The 20,146-nt window shown below is 36.4% G+C and overlaps 1 protein-coding gene across 1 annotated transcript; it reads right to left on the bottom strand.

The window, feature by feature from the left end:
• Positions 1 to 10,676: 10,676 nt before the first annotated feature.
• GPR65 (G protein-coupled receptor 65) lies at positions 10,677 to 17,357 on the bottom strand. The gene is made up of 2 exons (XM_077122336.1): positions 17,228 to 17,357; positions 10,677 to 12,331 (listed from the first exon to the last, which is right to left on the bottom strand). The coding sequence occupies exon 2, from the start codon at positions 11,894 to 11,896 to the stop codon at positions 10,871 to 10,873; it is 1,026 nt and encodes a 341-aa protein (XP_076978451.1). The 5' UTR covers positions 11,897 to 12,331; positions 17,228 to 17,357; the 3' UTR covers positions 10,677 to 10,870.
• Positions 17,358 to 20,146: the final 2,789 nt, after the last annotated feature.

Below are 20,146 nucleotides of genomic sequence, written 5' to 3'. Positions count from 1 at the left end.
AGCTGTTTTGGAGTAAATGCTCTGCTTTTCAGACATACTGCACCTCTCTCCGCTCTTCTCGTGGTTGCTCTGGAGTGGGTGAGGCTTAGGAGACCCTGTGGTGGCAGCAAGAAGGCAGGGTTAGGCTGTTCATATGCCATTCTGTTCCAAGTAGCAAAAGACGTTTCTTCCTTAAGACGCTTTATTCCCAGCCATTGGAAAATTGTCATGCTGATTTCGCTAGAACAGACATTTTTCTGCCATGTGCTTTAACATTGCTATAATAAGTATGCAGAGCTATGATGCCTGTGAAATGAATGGTTTCATATAAGATGTGTATTCCTTGTATAGTGCTCAAATAACACAACTGTCTGCCAATGTTTGCTGTTTCCACCACATTTATGGGAATCAGGCTGAAAGTGGGGTCTCTTCCAGAGGCTTGTTGCTGCCAGCAGGTAAAGCAGTCTACGGCTTACCTTATTTTATTGCATTTTGCTTTATTGCACTTTGCAGATATTGCATTTTTCACAAATTGGAAATTCTCCAAAAAATGGGCTCACTTTAGACTCTGTGTCACATCTTGGTAATTCTCTCAATATTTCCAACTTTTCCATTATTGTATCTGTCATGGTGAACTGAGATCTTTGATGTTACCACTGTAATTGTTTGGGGTGCCACAAACCATGCCCACTTAAGATGGCAAACTTAACTGATAAATGTTGTGTGTTCTGACTGCTCCACTGACTGGCAGTTTCCCTATATCTGTCCCTCTTCCCTGAAACAAAACTATTTCAAAATTAGGCCAATTAATACCCCTACGATAGCCTCTAAGTGTTCAAGTGAAAAAGCTGCACACCTCTTGCTTTAAATCAAAAGCTAGAAATGATTAGGCTTAGTGAGGTATGTATGTCAAAAACCAAAAGTTAGGCCTCTCATGCCAATAGTTAGCCAAGTTATGCAGAGGAAAAGTTCTTGAAGGAAATTAAAAATTATATTTAGTGAACATATGAATGACAAGAAAGCAAAACAGCTTTACTGCTGATATGGAGAAAGTTTTTGTGGTCTGGATTGAAAATCAAATCATCCACAACATTCCCTTATACCAAAGCCTAATCCAGAGCAAGGCCTAACTATCTTCAATTCTGTGAAGATAGAGAGAGGTGAGAAAGTTGCAGAAGTATAGTTTGAAGCTGGCAGAGGTTGGTTCATGAAATTTAAGGCAACAAGCCATCTCCATAAAATAAAAGGGCAAGGTAAAGCAGTAAATGCTGAGACAGAAGCTGCAGGAAGTTATCCAGAAGATCTAGCTAAGATAACTGATGAATGTGGCTACACTAAATAATAGATTTTCAGTGTGATGAAACAGCTTTCCACTGGAAGAAGATGCATCTAGGACTATTATAGCTTAAGAGGAGAAGTCAATGCCTGGCTTCAAAGTTTTAAAGGACAGGCTAACAGTCTTATTAGGGGCTAATACAGCAAGTAACTTTAAGTTGAAGCCAATGCTCATTTACTGCTCCTAAAATCCTAGGGGCCTTAAGAATTCTGCTAAGTCTACTTTGCCAGTGCTCTTTAAATGTAACAATAAACCTAGATGATAGAAATTCAGTCTACAGCATGGTTTACTAGGTATTTTAAACCCACTGTTAAGACTAACTGCTTAGAAATATTCCATTCAGAATATGACCTGCTGATGTACTTGGTCACCCAAGAGCTCTGATAGAGAGGTACAATGAGATGAATGTTGTTTTCATGCCTCCTAACACAACATCCATTCTGCAGACCATGGATCAAGGAATCATTTTGACTTTTAAGTCTTATTATTTAATAAATAGCATTGGTAAGGCCAAAGCTTCCATAGATAGCGATTCCTTTGATGGATCTGAGAAAAGTACATTGAAACCCTCCTGAAAGGATTCACAATTCTAGATTCCATTAAAACACTTGTGATTCATGGGAGGAGGTCAAAATATGAACATTAACAGATTTTTGGAAGAGGTTGACTCCAATGCACATAGATGACTTTAAGGGATTCAAGACATCAGTGGAGGAAGTAACTGTAGATTTGATGGAATTTGCAATTAGAATTAGAAGTGGAGCCTAAAGATGTGGCTGAATTGCTATAACTAATGATAAAACTTGAATGGATGAGCAAAGAATGTGCTTTCTTGAAATGGAATCTGCTCTTGGTGAAGACACTGTGAACATTGTTGAAATGACAACAAAGGAATTAGAATATTACATAAACTTAATTGATCAAGCAGCAGTAGGGTTTGAAAGGATTGACTTCAATTTTGAAAGAAGTTCTTCTAGGGGGAAAATGCTATCAAACAGTATCTCATAGTGCAGAGAAATTTTTCATGAAAAGAAGAGCCAATAGATGTGGCAAACTTCATTGTTGTTTTATTTCAAGAAATTGCCACAGCCACACCAACCTTCAGCAACCATCACCCTGATCTGTCAGCAGCCATCATCATTGAGGCAAGAGACTGCACAAGCAAAAAGATGATGACTCACTGAAAGTTCAGATGATGGTTAGCATTTCTTAGTGTAAATTATTTTTTGATTAAGGTATGTACTTTTTAAATTTTAATGCTGTTGCACATTTAATAGACTACAGTGCAGTGATCATACATAGGGAAAACAAAAAAAAATCATGTGACTCACTTTATTGTTACATTCACTTTATTGCAGTGGTCTGGAACTGAACTTGCAATACCTCTGAGGTATGCCTATATTAGCATTGAGCAATTTCCCTTCCACACATCTATCTTGAAGTATCTACTTCTCTCAGGGCATGAGGTTGAGCATTCTTCTCCGATCTCATTCAAACTCTTCTTTGCTTCTTCCCCACGGTCTACCAGATTCAGGAAGCCAGGATTTTCCATCTTCCTGTGTAGCAAGAGCTTTGATTTTCTTATCATATCTGATTCCTCACTTTCCTCTAGCTGACAGCAAACTACAAGTTTAAGTCATCCAGGCTTGCTGTCCTTGATATGAAATGGAAGCCTGAGAAATTTAAAAAATTCTTCTCTTTCTACATAATGTTTGGCTTTTGAGACACAACCAATATTGGTTTCCTTTTCTAGCTAAAATTCATCTTTTTCCTGAAGCATATGAACATATTGTTTCAGTGGGGGGCCCGTCAGGACAAAAGTATTTTCTGCATTTGAAAATACATCAGGAAAGCTCTCACAAAAATACTATTATTGCTTTAGCTTTTTTGTGTTAGGACCTTATTGTAGGCTGAAAGAAGGAGCCCAAAGTATCCAATATCTTGAATTTTTTTTTTTTTTTTTTTTTTTTTTTTTTTTTTTTTTTTTTTTTTTTTAAAGACAGAGAGAAGGAAGGAAGGATAGAAGGAAGGAAGGAAGGAAGAAAGGGAAACATTTTTAAACATTTTCTTGTTTTATTGTATTCTGTTTCTCCGTTTTTTGTTACATGGGCTGGGGCCGGGAATCGAACCGAGGTCCTCCGGCATAGCAGGCAAGCACTTTGCCCGCTGAGCCACCGCGGCCCACCCCTTGAATTTTTTTTTAATGGCTCCCTGATGCAGATGCAAGGCTTTTCGTAAGCATTGGCTGAGTCCCAAGATGTAGCAGGCAAAAATTTAGCCAATTATTTTGCTACAGCTGAACAAGGGCTGCTAACTACAAGTTGCAAACACCCTCATTGCCCCCCATTGTATATCTTCAGCCCTGCTCACCTAGCAATCTGTGTTTGTAATTTACATCACCCTCACTTCAATGTTCCAAAGTCCACTAAGACCCGTTGGGGTTCAAAAACCAAACAAACAAACAAATTGACTCCAACTGGATTAAATAATTAGAGTATTTATTTGCTTCATAATATCCTGTCATATCATAGGATCCAGGTCCAGACTCTGTGATTCCCTGAGCTCTCCTTTCTTCCATATATCTCATAATAATAAAAAGGCCACAGGGATTCAGGCATCTCATCTGCATATCCAGAGCAAATGAAGAGCCTTTGTCTCAGCATTTTAAACAATTAGGTCACATACCCACCACTATACCACTGATTGTGGCCGAGAGATTCGGATGCCACATGTTCTACTCCTAAAGCCAAGGTTGCCTCCCCAAGAACTACATAGATCTAGAGGGGGAAAATTGATTCAAGAATGATGGATTGGGTGATTAAGTAGGTTAATCACAAATGCTGTCTTCAAAGCTGCATTTTGTGGGAGCCTGCAAGACTTCTTAACAAAAGTCCAAATACAGAGAAAGGGTATGTATGAGTGACAAAGCAGGTTGACTTCGAGATATAAGAAGGAGAAAGGGGTTATCTACAGACAGGAAAGATTCTCTCAAGCTGGAAGAGGGTGAGGGGCCTGTGCCTCCCAGAGATGATGCAGCTCTGGAGAATGTGGCAAATTTTGAAGGAAATCGGGCTCATCAGCTGGACTCCTATCCTTCTTGCTGAAGAGTCCTATGCCCTGGGAGAATCAGGGAGGCAGAAAGTACCACTGGGAGTAAAGGGATCACTGCAAGCTTGGATAATGTCGCTGTTACTGGCAACCATTTGATATTAAGATTGAGGCCCCTCTTCTATTTCCTTAGCATTATGTAAACCTTCTTGATTCTGATGTGAAACCTGACATAAGAAGACCTCAGTAATAACTGAGATGGAATTTCCTACCTTTTTGGGTAGTCTGTGGTCTGGGAGTTAAAATTAAGCTTGCCTCATCACAGTGACATTCTTGCAATGCTATATTGGTGAACAGAGATTTATGTTATTGTATAATTTGCAACAAAGTGCAGTCAATTTATGAACATCTCACTAAAACTTTAGGGAAGGAACATCCCCCAAAACATCTCATGAATAAGGAATGATAGATGGAAATCAAAATGACAATTCCTGTTACTACCAATTTAAGGTGAATAAAAAATCATTGGTAATATCTTTTTTTATTCTTTCATTTAAGCAAATGTAAAATATTAATAGCGTTTTCCTAAAAGGGACTCATTTATTTTAATCTTATTTTCCCATATAATCTTAACATTTTTTCAAAAAAAAAATACAAATAACCCCAAAGATTTCAGTAGCTGGACCCTGTATTTGGGACTAAGTGTGAAACCATACCATCTTTAGCTCATTTTATTAATTCACTTTTTATTCACTCAATAAGCAATTCTGGATACATGTGAGAACACTTTTAATGACAGTCCTTTTGAAAGTCAGAACAAGACTTGCGGAGCTAGAAAGAGAATCTCTGATTATTCCAGACCTTGCTTTGCCTTGGCTTATCCTTTGCACCAAGGACTGGAAGAGTATTCAAATGCATTATGTTTTCCAATTCACTGTCCTTTTAAACACAGGTATTCACACTTTTTCTGCTTGGGTGAACGAACTGCTATAGTAGTACTGAAGGCATTACTTCAAGCTTCAAAACAGTTTTGCTTAGCGTCAGCAAGTGTCATTTCCATGAGTGGGTAAATGGTGGAGGAAAGGATATTTTTTCATCATATATACCGAAAAAAAATACACTAACAAAGTCTAATAGAGTCAGTACCCATTGTGTGCATACTTCCAAAGATTCTACCTCTCTCTGGCTTTCTATAAAGACAGTTTTCTATCCTTTAGTATGATCCTTGATTTGATCCATTACACTGTCAGAGAAAATCAGGGTTTGAGATGTTAAGTTGTTTTCCGAATTAAATCATGTAGTAACTGTCAACAATCTCAGAGCCAAGACTAGAAATTTCACAGTAATTCTGAAAGAATTCTCTTAGAAGGATGCTTACAAGTTCAATCAAATATTCAAGAAATGTCATTGGAATGCTAAGACCTGAAGTTAATACTTTTCATAATATTGACAAGTTAAGCCATCATAGAGTATGGTTTCTCAAGTGTATTTCATTTGAAATTGAGTACACATTTCCTAGATAATAGAATTTATAGAGTTTATATTATTGGTCTAGAGCTTGCACTGGACAATAATATGGAGACTTCTCTAGCTCATTCTTCTATTGTCTGTGTCAGTGGCTTGCTTCTTGAATACCTAATTGCGACATTATTTGAATAATCATAACCTAATTTTTTTAATGTATGAAAATCTACTCAGGGTCTATTAAGGGCTTATGAAATTGTAGGAAAAAAATAGATTACAGACCATTATATGTTTAATGATATGCAATGCAAATACAGTTAACTTTGAACATGATCGTAATAATGTTAATTGGAGGAGAACAGATTTAAACAGAAAGAACAGATGCTGAGACCTCAAAATAACAAATTAGAAATGAAGAATTAGACAATTATATCTTGGCTTTCATATGTAACAATTACATAAAAGTAGACAATAAATGCAAAACAATTATAGCTTAAATATTTTATATTTCTATTTCTATTAAGGGGGCCAGTATTTTCTTATATGGACAAAGAAAACTAAACAAGGACAACTCATCGGTGTTACATCCACCATTCTTTAGTAATTCCACGACTTAGTCTATATTCTCTAACATGTGGACTTGCCAATTTTACTCAGCTGAAAAGAAAAAAATCACTGGAATGACATCTAGGGTTTAAGCCAAGTAGAATGTCTGATGATTGGTGAGCATTCAAGGGAGCAGAGAAATAGAAGCTGCAAAGAGGATTTCAGCATTTTCCCCCTTCACTTCCAATTTGTAGGGGGTATTTCTTCTTTGTTTGGTTTGGTTTTTGCATAGAGAAGTGTCATCCTAGAGTACTCTGCTCTTGTTTTTGTTTTGTTTTATAGAAAAGTGTCATCCTGGGCTAGTCTGCTCTTTGGGAGTGGCGGCTGTCCAGGAACTACATGTTTCTGTGACAGAGCAGGATTGACACCTAGTGGTTTTACAGGAGCCTCACATGGTTTGTCTTGGTCAGCAACAAATGCTATAGGAAGAAAAGGATGTTAAACCCTATCACTTCCCTCTCCCTGCTTTTCCCATTGTCCACTTTTTCTTGCAAAGAAGGAACACTGGCTATTGTGACTAATAGCACGAAGCCAATCAGGTCGTGCTCCAGCTTTAAGTGAAATGCCACAGAATAAAATATGGAAACAAGAGTGGTCATTTTTTCATTTTGCTTGAAACAGATTGAATGTTTATAATATGAACAAAGAAGACTTGTAAAACAGTACACTCCCTTCTTGTGAAGTAACTGTTATTTACCCAAAGATACTCAAGCGATATAAGTGAAAGAAAACATTTCAGTCAGAACTGAACTTTTCCAGCAATATTATGATCCCATGGCAGGGTCACCAGATGGCCCTAGACAAAGAAAACTATTCTCACAAAGGCATTCCTGGGTCAGAGTGTTAGAGTGGCAATTGTGTTTCCATAGCAACCTATGGATGGTATTAGCCAGAGAAGGAAAGGAGCCCCATACATGGATGTCAGAATGATGACGCGGGGGGGGGGGGGGGGGGGGGGGAAGAAAGCACAGGGTAAGATAAAAGTGTTGCATAAAGTAAATGTCTATATTCTCTGTATCACAAAATCTATTTTAAATTGGGAACTGTTAATCAAAAAGAAATCAGTCAAGTTAGCAAAGTCAGCAGAGGCAATTGATAAAACAGTTGTTTATTTGATCACAAAATTGAAGAACAGAAATGTCTTGAAGAGACCTCTTACCTCAAATTAAAAAGAGAAAAAGAAAAAAATCAGGTTGGGTAAAGAGATTTGCTCAGGGGACTCCTGGAGGGATGATGTTTCATAATTAGAACCAAATGAAGCGGTTGTTTTTAAGGTCTCTTAAATTCCTTTTCATCCATAAAGCCTCCCTAGACTACATAAGGGATTTGGGGGATTTGAAAAATGGTACTCAGTCCCTTCATTGGTTTATCCAACATGTCTAATTTGAGTATATCAAATTTAAAAATAACAATATGAATCATAAAATAAAAAGTCAAAAATGGATATTTTCATTACTGTTTGTTCACGCTGATGCCTACAGCATGTATCTCCTGGGAACTGACAGCTCCCTGGAGTAAGCACTGTTGAGAATGTCCCACTGAACAGGGACACTAAAAGCCCTTAAATTACCTTATTGGTTATATGCGGATGGATTGGCCCTGGCAGTGGTGTGCTGGAGCCATCTCCCCTATATTGCTTCATCCAATGCCTCTCCAGGTAATTTCTATCCCTTAGGTAGCTGTCTACTAATCCCGATGAAAATGAGAATAGCCAATAATAATAACGAACATTTAGAAAGCTCATTACAATTTACAAAATGCTTTGACATCTACTTGTTCAAAGCATATTTTAGGAATGTCTGTACTTTATAGATGAAGAAATGGAGTTTTGGTATTATGAGAAAAAATTTTCAAGATCAAAGAGTTAGTAAACAGATAATCTGGTGTTCCCATCCAGGTTTTCTGACAACAAAACCCCAGGTAATGATAACTGAGAGTCTTATCCCTTCCAGAAGTATTGCCAGTTTAAGAGGGAATTTTAATAAGGAAATTAAAAAGCCTTTAAAAACCAAAGGATTTAACTCCACCTCCAAAAAACCAAAAAGGATTAACTTTCCAATGTTGAGAATTTAGAAAATTTTCAATAACATCTAAAGTCCTTTGCCCTAAATCATGTGACTATCTTCTCAAGATGGCTTCTCTATGATTGGCTCTGCTCTAAGAGGAAGGAAGGTTGTGATACTGGAAGGTGCTGGCAGTCTGGTTCATTTTGAAACTTATTGTACAACATCATAGATCATTGGCTTTTCCATTGAACATTCAATAGTACATTCTTATTAAGGATGCCACAATTTTGTATCTGCCACATTTCTATGTAACCAGCTGAGGATGTCTTAAGCTATCTGGAGCAGATAAATTTAATTATTGTCTATATGATTCATTATATTTCCAGAGGATTATTAATGAAATAATTTTTTTCCATATCCTGACCTAAACCCAATAACCACACTGAACAACTCTTCAAGCACACATCTTTAGCATGACTAAAGAAAGAAATAGTACAAGTGTAAACAAAAGTAACATAAAGGGGGAAAAACTGAACCTGAGTTTACAGATGAGGGTAAATTTGTTTCTGGACCTTTTACTTCTGTAAATATTCAACTCACAGGCTGCTGATAATTTATCAATAATTAATCAGAAGCCCAAACTATTTTGGTTACTAAAATGAAGATTTTAATGTTTTATCTTGTAGTCTTTAGGCATGATATAATTGTATCTCAGAATACCCAGATGGAATCTATTAATTCTTTAAAAATATTATGACTGGAAAAATGCAAAGAATAGTGAATGCACATATGGTCTCAAAGCAAGGTGGTTTTCTACTGTGTGCCCACACCATAATGGACCATGTAGTCAGTTTGTGCGCTCACAGATCTTTCAGTGTTTGTCTAGAAATTCATTATGGAAAAGGTATCAGTCATTCTTGTTAGAAGAATTTATTTTCCTAATGTGAGGGCACCAAATGGAATCAAGCTATATGCTAGCTGATCATTTTTGGGAAAATAAAAAAGAACAGATAGGAAAGAGGATGAAGGAGAAGAGAGGAGGAAGATTTAAAAATCTTAAAATATGAAATATTTTAGTTAAGAAAAATGTTTACCTATGTCTACTTAAAACGAGGCAGAAAAATTTTCACTGCGAAAATTCAAAAGAATGTATAATTTCAAGACTCTCCAGAAAGAAGCCTCCAAATATAAGCTTTCATATAATAATTATCCATTTATCTAGAAAATAAACCTCTGGTAATTTCCACTATATGGTATTCAGATGTGAATTTTAATAATCAAAATAAAACAAAGACAATATGGTTTGAAAGAAAGCAAAGACCTCTGTTGGGGACTGAATCATGTCTCCCATGAAAGGCACGTTTAGGTCCCAACCCCTGGTCCTGTGGATGCGAACCCACTTGAAAATAGGATCTTTGAAGATATTATTAAAATGTGCCCCAACTAAATGAGGGTGGGCCTTAATTCAATATGACTGAAGTCCTTATAAGCATACGTATGGGAAAAGCCACGTAGAAAACCTAGACGCTGGAAGTCAATAGAGCCTGGAAGAGATGATGCCGCCATGTGCATTGCCATGTAACAGAAAAGCCAAGGAACCCTGAGGATTTCTGGTCAGTCCAAAGATATCGACCCCTGCAGGAACCAAGCCTTCTAGCTGCTGAAACTGTGAGCCAATTAATTCCTGTTTTTAAGCCAACACATTGCATGCTTTTTTTGTTTTATTTTGTTTTGGCAGCTAGCGAACTAAAACAGTTTCTGAGCAGTGGAAAGAGCTTTCATTAAACTCATGTGCTTTATATCATAGAAGGGGCTTTCAAACTCTCACTCAGAGCCTATTTACTTTTAGCTCTATAAAGTGGCTATAAGCTCAGTGACTTGGTTTCCTAATTGATGTGAAATCCATGAGGCTTAAGACCATGTCTTTTGTAACCCTAGTACTTGGCACAAAACCTAGCACATGGAGTGGACACAATAAATATTTGTTAATGAATGAGAAAAGATTAGAAGCACTATTTAGTACTAAAGTTGTAATTGTTGGATACAGGTACATACCGTTGATAGAAATGATAGATGACAGTCTGAAATCCACTGAAAAGAGTGAGAAAAATCATAAAAGCCATACACAAAGGCCACTGATTTAGACACACAATCCTATATACCTCACCAGCCTCTGAGGGATTACAGCACAGATACCAAAAACTGCCATATGTAATAATGACCCTGAGTCGTTAGGAAAATATTAAATTTTGTTTAATACATATCATTTAAAAAAAGTCAGGGAGCTGTTCAATACACTTGTAAAATATGTCCCTTGGAGAGAATTAAAATATTTACTCAGTTGGAACCCGCAGTCCCTGATCATATTGGACTTCCTTTTAAAAATCGTGATGTGATGCAATGTGCCTTAAAGCCAAGAAAAAAAATTTGTTTATTCCAGGACCTCTAATTCCACAATCTCTTTTGTAGACATGGAAAGTATACTTTTGCTTTGTCTCTGTGATTTATTACACTTCCCAGTACAGAATTTTAATATGTTCCACATATCAGATCTCCCTGTTTCAGATATAAAACAGTACAGAATTGGATCAGCGATACAATTTAAACTTGTCAATGCAACCGTGATTCTATACATTTTAAAAGTCTGCTTCCCAGACTTAATGTGGTCAAATATATGCTCATCAAAGTTCACATCATGCTCTAAAATGCTACGAATCAGCAACATCACATGGAAGGGAGTAAAGCATAAGACGAAAGTCAATGTGATACTAACTAGTAGCTTTACAATTCTCTTCTTTTCCCTGTTTTCCGTGGCTTGATTATGCTGCACAGCTTGATAGACTTTCTGATTGCAAATCATTATGATGACCAAAGGTATTGCATAGCCCACACATGTCCTAAACAAGTTGAGACTGATTTGCCACTTCTCCAAAGGGTATTTGTCATAGCATAAAGTAAAATTGGACTTTTCAGCACCACAATATTCGACAGCTGTTTCATCTTCCCACAAAATGACAGCATTGAAGATAATTTCCAATACCCAGATGGATAGGCTGACCATAAATGCAAATCTTCTCGTCCTTAGAAAAAAAAACTTCAAAGGGTGAACAATTGCTAAATACCTATCAACAGCAATGCAAGTTAGGAATGCTGTGCTGCTGTAAAAATTCAGGTACATGAAGAAAGCACTCCCTTTGCACAAAGAGTGGGACAAAGTCCAGTTGTCTTTATTCCAAGTATAATCAATCCAGAGAGGAAGAGTTAATGCATACAGCAGATCTGTCAGTGATAAACTGAAGAGGTAAATTCCTAGTTCATTTTCCTTCTGTGCTTGCAGAAAAGACACACACAGAGATCCAATATTGGCTGGAATGCTGATGATAAACACAATGATGTAAACAATTGGAAACAAAAAGTGGTCCAGGTCATGCTGTTCTTCAATACACGTGCTGCTCATTTTTTTTTCTTTTAAAGTGACAATTATATTAGTTCTTAGAAAGTAAACAGAAATCTAAGTCTTGCCTCATTGTAGTTCATTTTAATTAGCATTCTTTTACATTTGTCTTTGTTTTCCAAATTCAGTGCTTTGAAAGGGTTGCGGCAGATCAATTTTCAAAGATTTATCAATGGTTGGAAGTCAGAATCCAGGCTCCTAGCGGTTAGACAAGGTGGTCAGTGGAATTTAATGGACGGAAGTCCATATCCTCACTAGCACAGAACTCTGACCAAGAACCCTTGACAGTCAGCAGGCATCTCTTTCAGCCTCCAGAGAGTGTTGTCCCCAATTGTTTTTCTTCATAAATCTCAGAGGAGATTGGTGCAAACATGAATATATAAGCCTTTTTTTTCACAGAGCTAGACATCTCTTTTTAAAATGCTGTTGTTTGTTTTTCTGCAATGAAAGATGAACAAGAATAATTTAGATGTTTAAGATTCATGACTCCATTACATTATGATTTTGAAATAATCTTTTATTTCAGTTGTTGAATATATTGAAAATTCATTGAATTATAATGAAGATTCAAAGAAAGAAAATTATATAATCGACTTTGGTAAATAAAATCAAGTTGTGATATATCACTTATTTTAAATAAGAATTACCCAAGGGATGCTAGATTTGAGGATATTAAATTTCTCACTGGGAAGATGTCCTCAGTTCTGGGAATAATCTTGTGATAATCAGTTCTAATGTTTATACCTGATTGTTTATTAGGTTGGTTTATTTTTTAAAGCTATGATGTCATAGGAGTAGAGAATCCCTTCTTTCTCTCCCTACTGGAATAGAGAAATACTTCTATGTTCCCTTGCTGGTGAGACCTATTGTTAGTTTGGATGATTTACCTGACGGGGACTGTGGTAATTAGGTTCAGGTGTCAACGTGGCCAGGTGATGATGCCCCGTTGTTCTGTTTCTGTGGACTTAAATCTTGTCAGTGCATGGAATTCATCTATGGCTGAATACATTTGCAGGTGGCTAAGAGGAGTGCCTTCCACAATGAGGGAGGTTTAATTTAATCAGCTGGAGGCTTAAAAGAGAGAGGTCAGAAGAACATGTAGCAGCTCAGTATACCTCAACTCAGCGCTCACAGCTCAGCCCAGAAGTTTGGAGGTGCAGAAAGGAATTGCTCTGGGGAAAGCCACTGGAATCCAGAAGCCAGAAGAAAAGGTCAGCAGACTTCGCAATGTGTCTTCTCACATGACAGAGAAACTCAGATGAAAGCTAGATGACTTTCCTCTGAAGAGCTATACATTTTTAACTACATAAATCCTCTTATTAAAAGCCAATCCATCTCTGGTGTGTTGCATTCTGACAGTTTTAACAAACTAAAACAGGGACCTTGACAGAAAGTTTTGTAGACTCACATGCGGGGGAAGGTTTGCTTTTTTCCTGTGTCCTGTGTGTACTATCTAACAGAAGTCAGGCACAGTTCATCTATGCTGGTAGGAGTTAGGATACTTAGGTTATCTTTGGGCAGTGGCAGGGTAATGACTGGAAGTGAGAAAAGAGGAACTTCTAAGACTTTGGTAATATTTTTTCTTGATATGGGTGGTCATTACATGAGGGTGCTTAGTTCATAAAACCTTATCAAGCTGTACTCTTAGGATAGGTTATGTTCCAGTCAAAAAGCAGAATCAAAAGGTTGTGTGAGTTGCAATCAAAAGTAATTTTGACAAACAAATTTAATACGTGTTTTACCTGCAGATGGAGCATATATGCCTTCCTAAGAAATGATATCACTTTACTGCTTTTCTTATAAAATAAAACATTCAGAGAAACAAAACCCTTTTAAATAATATGGAAATTAATTCACCAGAAATAAAGGTTTTTTTTAAATGAAAAAAATACTGTGCCAGTTTGAAAGGATGTTTGTACCCTAGAAAAGCCAAATTTTAATCCTAATCCCATTTTATAAATCCAGCTACTTCTTTTAATCCCTATTCAGTACTGTATATTTGAAACTATAATTAGATCATCTCCCTGGAGATGTGACTCAATCAAGAATGTTAAACTGGATTAGACAGGTCTCCACCTATTCGGGTAGGTCTTGATTAGTTTACTGGAATCCTATAAAAGAGAAAACATTTTGGAGAAAGAGAGAGATTCTGAAAGAGCAGAATGATGCAGCCATGAGAAGCAGAGGGTCCACCAGCCAGCAACCTTTGTAGATGAAGAAGGAAAATGCCTCCCAGGGAGCTTCATGAAACAGGAAGCCAGGATAGAAAGCTAGCAGATGACGCTGTGTTTGCCATGTGCCTTTCCAGGTGAGAGAGAAACCCTGACTGTGTTCGCCATGTGCCTTCTCACTTGAGAGAGAAACCCTGAACTTCACTGGTCTTCTTAAACCAAGGTATCTTTCCCTGGATGCCTTAGATCGAACATTTCTATAGACTTGCTTTAATTGGGACATTAGCTCAGCCTTAGAACTGTAAACTAGCAACTTATTAAATTCCCCTTTTTAAAAGCCGTTCCATTTCTGGTATATTCATTTCAGCAGCTAGCAAACTAGAACAAATACTTTCAGGCATCTGGAAGAAGCAGACATAAATTTTCCCTTGAGGAAGTTCCCTTCAACCCAGATTTCAAACAATTCCCATAGAAAGAGTTCTAACAAATGTGAGCTCATTAAAATGCACACACACACATACACACACACGACATCCATGCAGGGAAACAAGGCACTGTGTGAGATTTAGCAGAAACAAGAAATGACACTTTCATCAACTGTAACCACACAAATGAGAGGTACTAATAATGGGGGCTGGGGGAGAAGGGAGGTTTAGGGGAACTCTGTACTTTCTGCAAGATTTTTCTGTAAATCTATCATTTCTATAGTAAAAAAAATGACAGAACCAGACTACAAGGGCTTAAGAGATTAGAATTAATAGATACATGATAAGAATAAGTGTGTTTAATATGTTTAAAGAAATACAAGAAGGAATATAAAGATGCAAGTAAGGAGCAAAAGCCTATAAAAATGACTAAGGATGCTTTTAAAAAGAATGAAAGAGTTTCTAGAAATGAAAATTATAATTTAAATGTACAAATCAACACAATGATGATTAGGTCCATCTGAAGAGAAAATCAACAGGCTGCAAGATAGAGCTAAAGAAATAACACAAAATCATCAGAGTGTTAAAGAAGTGGGAACATATAAAAAACAGGTTAAGAGACATGGAAGATAAAGTTAAAAGGACAGCATATAAATAACTTGAGTTCCATTAAGGATAAAAGAGCCAGAATGGAGACAAGGCAATATTCAAAAAGATAACGGGTAAAAACTTTATGGAATTAATGAAGAACATGGAATCCCCACATTAAAAAGCCCAGTGAATCCCAATAAGGGTTAAAAACAAACAAAAATGGAAATTTATACTTAGACAATTTGCAATCACACTACAGATCACCAAAGACTAAGAAAAAAGAGAGAGAGAAAAGACGGATTATCTGCAATGGATGAAATTTAGACTGGCAACAGTCTGATAAGGGAAACCAGAATACAGTCAATTAATATTTCCAGATTTCTAAGGGAAAATATATGTTGTCCTATAATGGTATACCCAACAAAACTAAATTTCAAGAAATCAGAGCAAAAATTGGGATATTTTCAGATAGATTAACACTGAGAAAATGTACCCCAAAATCTCCATTAAAGAATCTTCTAAATGATTGAGTTGAAAAAGGAAAATGATATTAGAGTAAAGGTGTGAGATGCATGAAGGATGGAATAAGCTACTGAGGATAGGTCTCATCCATTTCTACACTCGTGTACCCGGAGAAGAACACCTGAACCATGAAACAACTCTGCTGGGACTAGGATTGAGAGAGCTGGGGTGTTGGGGCAGTGAGTGCTTCTTCTTCCTTTGTCCATGCTACCCAATAAATATACATTTTTTTCTCTTCTAAAAAGGGTATAAAATGGGAAAAATGATTTTAGGAGGAGGTATAAAGTTCTCAAAGGAATGAATTTCTCTGTCTGTAAAAGGGCTGCCTGCTCTGACTATAGGGACAAGAATGAATAGTTGTGATGAAGCAGATACTGGGTCTCCTCTCTGTGGAGGAATGGAGGCATTATAGGCTTGTGATTAAAAGTGTGGGCTCTGGGACACTTTGAAGGTCTTTCAATAGCCCCCAGGGATGTGTGATTGTGTTTCTTCACCTCACTGAATTGTAGTTTTCACATGTGTAAAAGGAGATGAGGTTTGTACTCCACAACTTTGTGGTGAGGATTGAATGAGAAGGCATATAAAGCAGCATACCTAGCATACAGTAAACTTTCAACATACATTAGCTGATATTACTGTTTTAATGACATTACGGTAGTGATCAGTACCCTCGAACTGTTCCCTACATTTCCTTAAGGAGAGTATCTTTGGGACATCTAGCCATGACAGAGAAGCCAAACAGAGGTGTTGGAGGGTAATTTTTAGAACAACATTTCACATAAGCCATCAAGCACTGCAGATAATACTAGCTAATTTAATTAACATGCATCTGAGATTTTAATGGAATACATAATTCTCATTTTTCATACATCTTTTCAGATTTTTGGGTACTTGAATAGCATTCTGAGAAACCTGTTCTCAAACTACTGCCAAGAAATTTGGGTAAGCTTTTAATTTATATTTTAATTTCTACCAAACACCAAAGGAAGACAATCCATAGTTTATACAGTATAGTAATGTATACCTGCTCTTAACCAATTCCTATTATAGTATGAATTGTTGATAACATGACCAAAAGATAAAACATTTTCCTATAGTGTTATAGTAAATGTTTGCTATGGCTATTTAATTTAATAGCTATTTATTAAGACTCTACTATGTGTCAGGCATTGTGCTGGTCTCTTTGTAATATGAAGTACTACTTAATACTGGAAATATTATTTCCAAACTTTACATTATTTCCAAGGGGTAGGCCATTGTAGAGATGAGGAAACATTGCTAAATAGCTCTCCAGTTAGGAGCTAGTAGATTTCTCCCTAAACACTTAATTCAGTTTGCCAATACACTGTTTCTTGAAGAGGAAATGGAGTATAAATATTCTTACTTTGTATATCGATAAAGATTTTTACTTAATCAGTTGCAAATTTAAAATTTAACATCCTTTTCTCATTGTTTAAAGTATAGGAAACCATGAGACTTCCTCATTTCTCTCTTTCTCTTATAATGCCTTATATTACCACATTTATACAGCCAAAACTAGATTAGATGCGAACATCATTGACAGTCCCGCTGACAGTAAGTTATCTATTTAAATGTCTTATTTTATTTTTAAATCTTTTACTTACCCATCTTTCTTGGGGTGGTGGTTTTGTTGACCGAGGAGCGTTATAAATTTACTTTCTTCAGGAAGAGAAACCAACTCTGTTGAAGGGACAGGAAATTGCACTCATATTTCACCATAAACGAATGAGGAAGTGGCACCTTAATGAGAAGGATGTGTATTATTCAAATTGGAACAAAAGAAGTCTCCTGAATTCTTTAAAAGATTCTTATTTACTATACACTCTTTCGTATAACTCATTTTTCTCTTTGCATCTTAATTGCAATTATATAATGATATTATGATGCTTTACTGAATATACTACATACCAGAATTTCATCCATCCATCCATTCATTCATTCATTCATTTATTCATTCATTCTTTCAACAAATATATCTGTTATATTTAGGAGGCACCATGCTGGACGATGTTTACAAACCAGCTATCATCCTTAAGGAGCTTATTGTCTAGTGAAGAAGAAAGGCATTTTAAAAAATAATCACAGGGCGGGCCATGGTGTCTCAGTGGCTGAGTTCTTGCCTGTCATGCCAGAGACCAGGGTTAGATTCCCAGAGCCTACCCATGACAGAAAAAAAAAAAAAATCATAACACAATAGTAAAAATCCATAACTATTCCAAGAGAGGGCAAAATAAGGTAGGATGAGTTATTCAGATGTGTGAAGTAGGAGAGAATGTTAAAACCGATTGAGAGTGATTAATTTACTGGAACAAATCAGTGAGTAGTTATCTTAGGAGTGTTGGGTATGTAATTGTGAATGTTACATTGTTTAATGGCAATGATGGAGGGGGCAAAGCTAGCAGACTTTTAGACTTTGTAAAATCTCTTTTAAATTAATATTTCGGAGGGACTGGTGGGATTAGATACATAGTATTTGACTGTAGAACCATTGTCTCCTTTGATTCTCCTCTTGGAATAGAAAATAGATTGCTAAAACTAACTGGCTTAGGGAAAGATAGTTTTATGGAAACTGAACATTTATTTAAGAAAGACATAGGGGGTGCAAGGGTAGTTCAGTGGTAGAATTCTTGCCTGCCATGTGAGAGACCCAGGTTCGATTCCTGGCCCATGCATTTGCCAAAAATAAACAAACAAGCAAACAAACAAAGAAAAAATAAACAAAAATTCAGCAAATGGTGCTGCAATAATGGGATACTCAGATGGAAAAAGAAGGAAATGTGACTACAGGCATATAACATATAGAAAAAAAAAGAAAGAAAGACATAGATTGTTATAATGCAGATTCACATGGTACTTTAGCAAATTAAAAGTTACTGCCAAATCTGTAAGTGGTTTAATATGGATTGAAATTGGCTGGTAGAAGGCATTTCCTACTTTTGAGATATAAAAAGATCAGAAACATCACCTTTGAACCTTGCTCTCATAAACTTTTTATAAGGAATGAAGAAGGAAATATTACTTTGTTTATAAGGAAGAAATTGGTTTGGGATAGAAAAATTTAGCATAATTTTGAAAACTAATATCAGGACATGGTTTTTATTAAAGGTTTTTGGCGGTGAGGTTTTTATTTTCCTATCCAGCAATGAAAATGGTGACCTTGTGATATAAACAAGTTTTAATATAAAAATAGTGGGATTGATTGGGATATATCAGGAATGTAAATATTTTCTACATTTCCTTTGTGGAGTTGTCTTTGAGAATAATATAAGCAACATCTTACAATTATAAAGTACACAAAAATTATTAAGTAATTTAATATACAAAAACTTAATTCAGAATACTTCATATTTTTACTGCAATGGTGAAAAATTTCAAGTGGAATATTGGAAACTGATAAAACCCTTAAACCCTAAAAATAATATCAAATGAAAGTAACAATTTCAGTATGCTCATGACTTTAATTCAAAATTCTCATTTTTGCGTGGTTTTACACATCCACTTATCTGTGATTTCAATATGTGGACATTTCATGACTCTCACAATCTCTTATTTTATCTAAGTAGACTACTTCTGCATTTAGGGATAGGGGATTTTCATATCCATATCAAATATCTATGGTTTTTTTTCTCCTCAAATTAAAGGATGCAGTTAAAAGTACACAAGAAATGCAATCAAACTTTCACTTCTCCTGATCAAGTAGGAAAAACATTAACTGTGGCTGATCTGTACTAAAAGAGGGCCAACTCTATACAGTAAGGAACTTTATAGCTTTAATTAATTTGCTTCTCCTTTGGTCCAGAATGTGTGGCAATACTGTATTCTCAATCATAGACTTATTTAGTGAAAGGTTGAAAACATTAGAACATTTAATTATTGTGACATTTTAATAAGATAAAGATAAGAAAAACGTCAATTAGCATTGATTTGAAAACATAGCCACTAGGCAATTGGCATTGGTATTGCTAGTGTGTCAGTTATCTGGTCTTCTGAGAGCACAGACCAAACACTGGCTAGTGGTAGAGCATCTGGGCCACCCACAGGGGAAGGGGGAAGAGAAAATGTGAATTAGCTGCTTTCCAATTTCTCCATGGACCTGACTGTGCAGAGCCTATTCTGATGATAAAGGGTCCTTTGTGAAGCCACATTGTTGCAATTTCACGGTTAAGCAGTAACTAAATATACCAGGAAAAGGTTTTTCCAAAAAAAGTAGGAAAGTAGATTATTGTTCAAATTCCCCTCTCCTGGTGTTGGGGAGAGGACAGCAAATAGGGAAGGAAGCCAAAGAGCCCTTGAGGATTCCATGGGGTTAGAATGGAGGAAGGGAGATTTCTTATCCAAAATGGGTGGTATCAAAATCATCTGAGCCAAGAGGAGAGCCAGGGCTGCTGATAGAGTCTCTGAACCAAGGTGGAGGACCATAAAACAACATCGGCAGCCAAAATATTGAATAAGGATTGGAAATCTAGGGAGCAAGGTCAGAGAAGATTACCCAAAGCAAATTACAAATAAATGCAATCCCAATC

This window comes from Tamandua tetradactyla, chromosome 12, assembly GCF_023851605.1.
Source record: "Tamandua tetradactyla isolate mTamTet1 chromosome 12, mTamTet1.pri, whole genome shotgun sequence".
Classification (NCBI taxonomy): Eukaryota; Metazoa; Chordata; class Mammalia; order Pilosa; family Myrmecophagidae; genus Tamandua; species Tamandua tetradactyla.
Note: the sequence above shows the minus strand (reverse complement) of the source record. Positions and strands in the feature narration are given on the sequence as shown.

Coding starts and splice junctions, on each gene's coding strand:
- GPR65 (XM_077122336.1), bottom strand. CDS start 11,896: ATGAGCAGCACGTGTATTGAAGAACAGCATGACCTGGACCACTTTTTG.